Source organism: Microcebus murinus, chromosome 4, assembly GCF_040939455.1.
Source record: "Microcebus murinus isolate Inina chromosome 4, M.murinus_Inina_mat1.0, whole genome shotgun sequence".
Lineage (NCBI taxonomy): Eukaryota > Metazoa > Chordata > Mammalia > Primates > Cheirogaleidae > Microcebus > Microcebus murinus.
Genome location: NC_134107.1, coordinates 15,860,176 through 15,870,479, shown reverse-complemented (window position 1 = coordinate 15,870,479; position 10,304 = coordinate 15,860,176). Strand labels below are relative to the sequence as shown.

The window sequence follows — 10,304 nt, the reverse complement described above, 5'->3', positions numbered from 1 at the left end:
TGGTTTGTCCCATCATTTTTCTCAGCCACCCCACATGTTACCATTTCTAATGAAACCTTGTTTTAGCTGCCTCTTAGTTACCAAAGACTCCTAAGCTTTCTTCTTTTGTTTGGGATAAAGTTTATTTGGGAATAAAATTTATCTCGGTTCTTTCTTCAGCTTTTTCTTACCCTGTTCTTGGTACAGTGTATTATTTTTCCCCCTGCTTGCCTCCTCTGACCTTGCTTAGCAAATGAAAAAGAACAAAATGGAAAGATAACATAACACACATTCATTTCATCCTAACTTCTGTTTATCACCTCTGCTCATAAAGACATAATTAGCTTATACTGTTATTAATTTCTGTAGCCTACTCATTACTCACAAAAGCCTTTCTTTAATGTTTCTAAGGCCTTATGCCTGAGTAATGAATATATATAAGTATGTGGATTTAAAATATAAGAAAATCACGTTTTGCTTTTATTTCAAAATTATAGATTGTAATTTTAAAAATTAAATTGCAGTCTGTCAGAGTTGACTAGAAAACTGAAAAATTCTGTATTCTAAACATAAAACCCAAAATAAATAACTTTTCTCACACACTTTTATTTATCTAAAAATTAAGCCCTATGAAACACAATTTTGATTTTCACTATAAAAAGCCAATTCTTTTTAAAACAAAATAAAAAGAATATATGTTGTTACTATCTAATATAGCCTAAAAATTAAAGTCACGATTACCAAATTTCCTTCAGAAGAACTCTACTGAGAACTTACCTGTCACATGAATGATTCCCTTTATTTTTTGTTAAATACTTTCAGGATTTGCACTGAAATACTAAGATGAATTCATTCATTCAACAAATATTGATTAAGTCCATATGATTTGCCAGGCCCTGTTCAGATATTAGAACCTCAAGGGTCCTGTTGTCAACAATAGAAGAGAAGGTAGCGGAAAGTGCAGTAAAACCACTTCCCCTCCCTCTTTGGAACCCAAAACAGACAGGTAGATAATATCACAGAAAGATTTACTAAATCAGGACTCCTCCCCACGCTACTCTGACTCTACTAACGACTCCAGCAACAAGAATGTCGTCTTCATTTTTTTAATTATCAGCTGACTTTCATATCCAAAAATGAAGGTTATCTGTTGAGGACAGAGAAAGGATGCCATCAAATTCAGCTGTAAGGACACATGCTGAATACCAAAAGGAAAAAGACAGAAAAGATAAGAATAAATATGTTAATTAGCTCGATTTTATCATTCCACATTGCATATATATATCAAAACATCACACTATACTTCATAAATACATATAGTTATGATCTATCATTAAAAATAATGTTAATTTTTTAAAAAGAAAATGTGAAGGCACGTTATAGCTAATTGTAATTGTAAAATAAAAGTAAATAAAATGAATAAAGAAGGCCCAAGTCCTAATAAAAAGGTGCTTAACTTGCTAAAGCAGGAAAATCTTCTGCATGACCTTCTGTTAGAAAACTACCAGGGATGGCATGTATGATGGAAAACAATTCCAGAACCTTCCAAGATCTGGAAGCCATAGACATCAAAAGTGTTAAAAAGAGAAGAAATAGTTTCTTTGCCTTCTGGTAAAAAGAAGGTCTGCAAGAAAAGAGTGGCATCTGTACAAGTGCCACTGTGTTGACAATACGAGAGTGTCCGTTACAAGACGTGTGAAAGGAGGAGAGGGGACACTGGGTGGACGCAGGGCTTCTCAGAACCCACCTCTTCCTGTTAGGCTCCAAGGACACCTCCAGCTGCAGCTGAACCCTAGGTGGAGCCTCATGGCCAACTGTATTGCAGGTTGAGGCTCCAAACAAGGGGTGAAATGACCCCTGCCAGACAATATGCATGGCTTTCCTTTGTTAGGAAATGACTGTCAGCGTCTGTCTGACTTACAGACTCAGGCCTTCCAAACCAAGTGGATCAATTTTACTCCTTAAGAATTTCTTTGTTTTTTTTGTTGTTGTTGTTTTTTAGTTTTATATATTTATTACTTCAACCTCAACCAGGCCTGTAATCTTTCTTGGGAAATCAAGGATTTCTTAAGATTGAAAATAACACAGCCTCCTTTTGCATAAGAACGAAGTTATATTAAAACGAACAAGAAAATACCATACAATATCAAAGCTAATACTTTCTGCATGCCAGTTTTTCTATGTATGCTGACAGACTTAAGTCCAGTCTGGCATTGTTAAGTTCCATTTCCGAAGAACTTGGCTTTAAAAGGGAGACAAAAATCATCTCTGTTCTTCCATGAGGTCTCTCTGGGTCCGCGCCGCCTGGTTATTGCTAGAGTGTGGTCCCACACAAAGTGTGTGGTTTGTCTCCCTTCCAACTAGATAGTGCCAGCCATTTGGTCTGGCACCATTGAAACTGCTACATCTAGTTGGTAAAATCTCCTAGCCTCCTATGGCTATTTTTTTGCTTGTAGGAAAGAGGGGAATCTCATCTCTGGCCAGGCCCACAAGCAACATTGCACATAGGAGGTCTTGGCCAACACAAGGGGAGAGTAGAGTATGACAAGAGTGAGGGTGGAATAAAAGCAGCAAAGGTCAGATATAGACAGTTGGGTGATCTTCCCCAGTGGGTCTGGGGGTGTTACAGACAGGAGGATGAAACATCAAGAATTCAGGGAAGGTACTCGTAGATCAAGCTATGGGAGAATGCTGGGGTATGCAGTGTGTCTCCTTATACACAAGGTAGGCAGACTGTCGCTGCTCTTTTTAGGTCAGGGAGACCCCGATCAGTTATCTGGACACAGGCAAATGGAATGCAAGCGATTCTTCATTTGTGTGGATGATCAGAGAACAGGCAAAATCTAGGTTTGTCTAGGTTTAAGACTAGAAACATGAGACTATTAATCTTTAGACAAAAGTTAAAGCACTAATTCATGAGTATGTGATTGTACGACGTACCTACAAAAAAATTAGGGGAATGTTGGTGGTACATAGGGACAGCAGCCAGGTGTCTGCAAATCTCTTAAAATTAAACCATAAAATCAGGCCACCATAGATAAATAAATTATGTAACAGAAGCATTTTAGAGAAAATATATTCCTTAGACCAAAAGATTGATTAGAAGGGAGGATGGTCACCTTGGAAGAGAGGAAAAGGGATGTTTGGGGACAAATATTGGTAGTGCCCAGGGCCTCATCTGTCTGGACCCCTCACTGGGTTCATCAGGTGCTAATGGATGTTATCCACTTTGCTCTGAGCCCTTTTTCTCCAAATAAACTTTCGATTGTAATTTGTCTTTCTATGTGGCTTCCTCAACAGATGGAGAATTGTGCCACTGGCACAAGCACAAGCTTGGCAGTTTTGTTCTTCACTAAAAATTAAAACTGGCATTCTGGCGTATGCAGTTAGCTATTCTGAGCTTGGTTAACTTCAGCCCATCTGGGAAGGATTTTCTAAGGTTGCCAAGAGGAGTGCCACACCCTGGATGGTGGTAATTTTACTAAAGTGAGTTCCAGCCCCAGCTAGCCAGCCCTCCCCAGAGAGAGGTGTACCTTGTCCTGCTCTAAATGCCTATCAAATGCCTAATTCCTTCAGTACCCAAACTATTCTGTTAATGCATGTCTGCTTATATGCCCCATAATAAATGTACTTATTTGAGAAGTCTTATTTAGCATGTTGTTTACTGTAAACCCCCGATCATTTTTGCTTCATTCAAGTCTTGCAACCAATACCCCATCTTATGAGTCATTATTAATGATTGATCATTATTAATGAGCCTCACACTCTCCCTGGCAGTTGGGCAAACTGCAAAAGTACCTTATAGCTTCTCAGTGCAAAGAGAAAATTTCCATTACTAGCAAATATATATGTGGCCAAAACGAGAGAGATGTTTAATAAAGATTTTGTATTCGGAATCGCATTTCACCGAAAAAGTTTAGAGATAATAATAGATCAGCGACAGCTCCACGTAAATCCAAATCATGAAACATTTTATTTAGTTGGTTGTGTGGCTTCAATGACTTTTGGCACTAGAACCTAAAATTAGCTACCACTTTAAAAATGGGTAAACTGAAAGACAGGAGTTTGGTGAGCTGGAGGACAGATCGAGAAGTGGGGGAAGTGGCTGTAGGGAAGAGGGGGAGGCATCCGGGTTGCTGAGGGAGTTGGCACAGTGGCCACATCTATGAACCTAAGCTTGTTCTGATTCCCTAGGGACCACTTCTTTTGTGCAAGAGAAATAGCAGACATGAGAGCATGGGTGTGTCTTCTCACTGAGACTGACATGTCCCAGTTGGAGATATTCCAAAGCTATTTCTTTTGTCTCTTTTTAGCACATTTCCCTGTATTTCTTTGTTTGGTTTATTTATACAAACTTGGCTAAAAAAATATTGACTGATTGACTAATAACACAACCTGACATCTATTAACTATCACCATATGCCAGGCACTGGCATATTCTCTTTTGGTGCATATTCTCACTTAATTGTTGCATCAATTTTATGAGGTAGATACAATTATTATCCTCATTTTACAGAGGAAAATAGAGCCTATAAATAAGCTGCATAAAGCCACATGCCTACAAAATAGCAGAAATGAGATTAATAATCGCAGGTCTGCTGACTTAAAAATGAATATTCTTAACTGCTTTTTGGGATAGTCTCTCCCAACCCTCTTTCCAGTGTAGCAAAGCCATTACAAAGCTCACATTTTCCACCATATGAAGGAAATGGGTTCTATTTCTTTGGCTTGGATAATGATAAGTCATTATCTAATAATAATAATAATAATAGCACCTCTTGAACATTTCCTATATGCAAGGCACTACCCTAAGCATTCACAGGCACACTTTAATTCTTCACAATAATCCTAGCAGATAATTACTATTATTATTTCTAATTTGCAGATGAGGAACTGAGGCACACAGAGTCCTAGTAAATTGCCCATGGACACACAGGGAGACATAATTTACTCACTCTTTTATGCCCTTCCGTCGAAAGACCACAGAGGCATAAATCGATTCTAGTTTTTTACTGCCAGTTCAAGGACACGTTAAAAAGTTCTGGGAAAATGTGCAGAAGAAAAATCATTGTCTTCAATTCCTTGGCTAAGTTCTCACCTAGAATTTATCTCAACCCTTTTACCCCAAATGAGTGTGTGCTCTTCTAGATTCCAAAGAAACTTTTGAGGGTTGGTTATAAAGCTGTTACTTTGGGCTTAAGCAGTAATTTCTTGGTTTTATTTAAATCATTTTAGTAGACAACATTTTGTATCATTGATTGAATTGGCCAAGAGGTTGCTCCATTTGCTTAGTCTTTAAGGTTCAAATCAGAGTTCCTGCCTTAATCCATCTGAAGAGTATTAATATACCCTCGTCAGCCGCAGTGGCTCCTTACAGCCAGATTCTCAAACAGGTGATGGGGTCTGCCTTGCAGTCCTCCCGAGCTCTAAAGAAAGCATTTGAGAATCTCAGAAGAGGAAAAGGCAACCGTGTTCTGAAAGACTGTCATCTTCTGCGGGTCATGCTGCTATATAGCACCTTAAGGATCACCCCCATAAATGCTGGACTAATTTTTCTATAGTTCTTCTCCTACAGGCACAAGCTCTATTTTAACATTCCAGGATGGTTTTGTTTTTTTTTTGTCGTGGTGAAGTTTTCTGCTAAATTGAGCATTTAAAATCTCACTCTATGCAACACTATTTTATTCTAGAAACCCATATTGGCCAATTTATTTTCTAATAGCCAAGAAGTAAACTGGTTAGTGGAATCTTAGAAAGGGGGCAAAGAGCCTGGTCCACACAAATCTTCATGTGGCTCTACTGTTCCAAAACTACATAAGCATCTGGACAGTTGACCCGGCTCACAGCTTCACTGTAAACATTAGCCCATGGGGTCAGAAAAATGAATGCCCGTGAGAAAGCACAGGGTCCCTTTTCACAGCTTTCCTCATGGCATTTTTAATCTCCTTATTCCTAAAACTGTAGATGATGGGATTCACCATGGGGATCACCACGGCATAGAATACAGACACCACCTTGTCCCGGTTTAGGGAGTAGCTGGAACTAGGGCGCATGTACATGAAGAGACCAGAGCCATAGAAGAGGGTCACAGCAGTCAGATGAGAGGCACACGTGCTGAAGGCCTTGGTCCTACCTTCAGCTGAGCTGATCTTCAGAACCGCGGCAACAATGTAACCATAAGAGATGAGGACCACAAAGACAGACGCCACTCCAACCAGAATGCCCACTGCGAAGGTCACCACCTGGCTGGTAAAAGTGTCAGAGCAGGACAGAGCCAGGACTGGAGGGAGGTCACAGAAGAAGTGGTTGATCATGTTGGGCCCACAGAAATCGTGCTGATAGACAGAGTATGTTTCAATCAAAGAACTAAGGAATCCACCCACGTAGGCGCCAGCCACCATCTTTAGGCAAAGCGTGTGGGACACGAGGGCCGTGTAGAGCAGCGGGTTGCAGATGGCAGCGTACCGGTCATAGGCCATGGCTGCCAGGAGAAAGCACTCGGTCAGCCCCATCCCACAGAAGACGAAGTACTGCGTGGCGCAGCCAACGAAGGAAATGGTTTTCTGCTCTGCGATGATGTTAGAGAGCATCTTGGGGGCCGTGGAAGACACATAGCAGATGTCCAGGAAGGACAGGTTACTGAGGAAGAAGTACATGGGCGTGTGCAGGTGAGAGTCCATCCTGATGAGGGCGATGAGGCTCAGGTTCCAGGCCAGGGTCAGGAGGTAGATCCCCAGAAATAACACGAAAAGGAAAATCTTCATTTGAGGATGATCCGAGAATCCCAGGAGGATGAATTTTGTCACAATTGTGTTGTTCCTTCCTATAGCCATAGGCCTGCTTCCTGCATAAAGAAAAGGAGCGATTCTGTGGTCAGTTAGATTTTGTTTGTTATCATAAGAGTGGATATTTCCTGGAAGATCATATAAACAGCTAACACCTAAAGTCCAGCCACCTCCCAGACAAAGTCTTCTCAGAGGAAGTCAACCTAGGATAATCTCTAGGCACCATTTAAGATCTGTATGCTACACCAAAAGCCAAGACTTCACCACTGTACAATATATACCGTGTTGGAATTCAGCTAGTATGCCCTCAATCTATTAAAATTTTTAAAAAGGAAAAAAATACATAAAAATTTTTAAAAATATATATGATATATATTATATTGACTAAAAGAGAATCACTCGACTACTATAGAAAGTGATTGGGAATCAGAAACCTGAGTTTTGGCTGGGCACAGAAGCTCATGCCTGTAATCCCAGCACTTTGGGAGGCCAAAGCTAGAGGACTCCTTAAGGCCAAGAGTTCAAGACCAGTCTACGCAACACAGGGAGACTCCGTCTCAAAAAAAAAAAAAAAAATTTAAATTAGCTGGTGGCATATGCCTGTAGTCCCAGCTACTTGGGAGGCCAAGGTGGGAGATTGTTTGAGACCGGGAGTTTGAGGTTACAGTAAGCTATGATCACACCGTAGTCTGGGCAACAGAGTGAGACTCAGTCAGAAAGAAAAGAAAGGAGCGAAAGAAAGAAAAGAAAGGAGCGAAAGAAAGGAAAGAAAGGAGAGGAAGGAAGGAAGGAAGGAAGGAAGGAAGGAAGGAAGGAAGGAAGGAAGGAAGGAAGGAAGGAAGGAAGGAAGGAAGGAAGGAAGGAAGGAAGGAGGGAAGAATGGAAGGAAAGGAAAGAGAGGAAGGAAGGAAGGGAGGGAGGGAAAGAGAAAGAGAGAGAGAGGGAGGGCAACCATCTGATGGTCTTCTTTGTTATTCATCATATTAAAAACCACTCCAAGCTTTGTGTTTTCAGCAAGTTTCAAATCTCCCAAATCATTGACTGAACAGTCGAAACCAAGCGGAGCCTAGACTGCTCTTGACCATGGCATCAACCTATAGAATCCCATCAAAAAGGAGTGAAAATGAGTTTGGTGTTTCTTATCTTAATGAAATCTTCCCTACCAGAATGTAAGATACTCAGAGGCAGACAGGGCGTTTTGTCTGTTCTGTTTATTGATCTATTCTGAATGCCTAAAATGGTGCCTGGGACATAGGCACCCAGTAAACATTTGTTGAATAAATGAATTTTTTGCACTGCTTAACCTCAGAGTTTAGCAGAGTGTTCAGCCTATGAGTTATTATGAGTTATAATTTGGCCTACTATTATTATAATAAAATATGTAGTATAGAATATAATCACAATCATAATAATATAATAAAAATAATTATATAATATATAATATAACCACATTATTTAGCACTTATTGTATACCAGGCACTATTCTAAGGACTTGATTTATATAAACCCATTTAATTCTCTCAACAGCTTCAGGAAGTGGTAGTGTTACTCTGCCCTTTTGACAAATAAAAGGTAGAATAGGCTTAAATTTACAGTTGTCATTTGCTGGATGAATGAAGCTGGAAGGACTGAGTGGGACTTACTGAATTACTTTAGGCAGCAGTGTCCCGAGATCTTGTGCTACAAGAGAAGTAATATTGGTCACTTTGTTCCAATAACATCTTTCACAACCCTCAGTTCATCTGCATTTCCCACTGCTCCATGCCTGGCTTCTGGTTCAGTCAGTTTTTTATGCTTTGGCCTCTGTAAATACTAATACCTGCCTCTGAAATCCCTGCTCCTTTGTTGCCAAGTCTTCTGAGTGGCCTATGGGAGTTCATTATTTTAATGGGCAGAGATAGCCATACTCTCTCTCTAAGAGGCTGGCCTCTGTCACATACTCCAGGGTCCAACGTAAAGAGCCCAGCAATAATGAGAGCTAAACATTTCTGAGTACTAATTGTTCCCTGGAGAGATGGTGAGAGGGGCCAGCCACTCATCACCAGAGACCTCTTTCCTGTCCCCTTCTTATTCTCCACTGAGCGGTCCCTGATTTGGGTCCAGGAAGATGTCCTTTTGCATCAGCGGACAGCCTTTGGCTTAAGAGAACTTCCATCGGACGTAAACCACACATGCAAACAGACCAAGCCTTGTATTAATACTAACACACAGTGGTCACCAACACAAGTTTCCAACAGAGACAGCTGGGCTCAAATTCTGGCTGTGCCATTTTATCAATATAAACGTACAAAGTTGTTTAATCTCTTAAACATCAACTTTCTCATTTGTGAAACCAGTGTCGCAATAATACCTACCTCAAAGAGGTGGCTGTGATAATTAAACAAGATTTAAATAAGAAAGGCTTAGCACCATGCCTAATGAATAGAAATGTCTCAATGAATGTAAACTAATAACATCATTAACTCTGTCCCTTGGGTCATGGCCAAGAAGTGTCTTTCCTTTCTCTCTGACTTTTTATTGTGACTCATTTTCATCGTGATGAAAACAATTTCTTTTCTCTTTAATATTTTGGATGCTACGCCCAGCACTGCCACTACCTGGCTGTGCCACTGTGGGCAAGTCAAGGAACACCCCAGGCCTGAGCAAATCGGGTTCTTTCTCCAAGGACCCCTCCAGCCCTGAAAGTCTGATATTTTAAGATAGTCATTTTCTTTTTGGAATGTTTTATTAAAGAATAAATTTCCTAAAAGCGAGTTAACCTATTTCATGGAGATCAAGTTAAAAGTCCATAGTCTGAAAAGAAAAAAAAAATTAAATGATAGAAATGTCTTCTATATGAGCATATATAATTACTGAGACTCCTGACACACAAGGCAATAAACTTAATTTAGGGGGAAAAAATTTAGTGACTGAGATCTTGTAAGAAAAAGAAGGTAAATGACTTCCAAAATCAATCGTGAACATGAAAAGACAACGAAGTTCTTCATCAAGAGAAATATTCTCATATCAAGGGTTGGAGATAAACTGGCCCAGCAAATCCTGAGGCTGAAAAAGGCAAGCCCAACTAGAGAGTTTTGATAGTGAGTTAAGATCTGGGAAACTTAAAAGGCAAACTCTATAATTATGACCTATACATTTTCCTAGGATTTGAAAATTTTGATAAGATAGGATAGCAATAGATTTCATCTCTCATGCCAACTCTGATCATAGTGATAATGATTATCTACAAAATAGAACTAGAATCTTAAGAATAAACAGAAAATTATTAATTAACAATGTCTGCATTAGGCAGGAAAATGCAGAATGGGGACATTCTGTATTTGTCAACTTATTCTGAGAACTTTGAGAAGGAGAAAGAAAGTCATGCACAAAATCACAAGCTCTCCATACCCTTCCTTTAAAAAAGCAAATTTGACTAAAATAGCAGAAGTTTAAGTGACCATCAAAAAGTATCAAAGCAGATCTGTTGTACAAAAATGTGAATATACTTAACACTACTCAAGCGTACAGTTAAAAAATAGTTACAATGGTGGGATCGTT

At 39.7% G+C, this 10,304-nt stretch overlaps 1 protein-coding gene across 1 annotated transcript; it reads right to left on the bottom strand.

Annotated features, from left to right (window-relative positions):
* Positions 1 to 5,852: 5,852 nt before the first annotated feature.
* OR5A2 (olfactory receptor family 5 subfamily A member 2) lies at positions 5,853 to 6,812 on the bottom strand. Its single transcript, XM_012749881.3, has one exon. It carries the CDS (start codon positions 6,810 to 6,812, stop codon positions 5,853 to 5,855), a length of 960 nt encoding a protein of 319 aa, XP_012605335.1.
* Between the last annotated feature and the right edge of the window lie 3,492 nt (positions 6,813 to 10,304).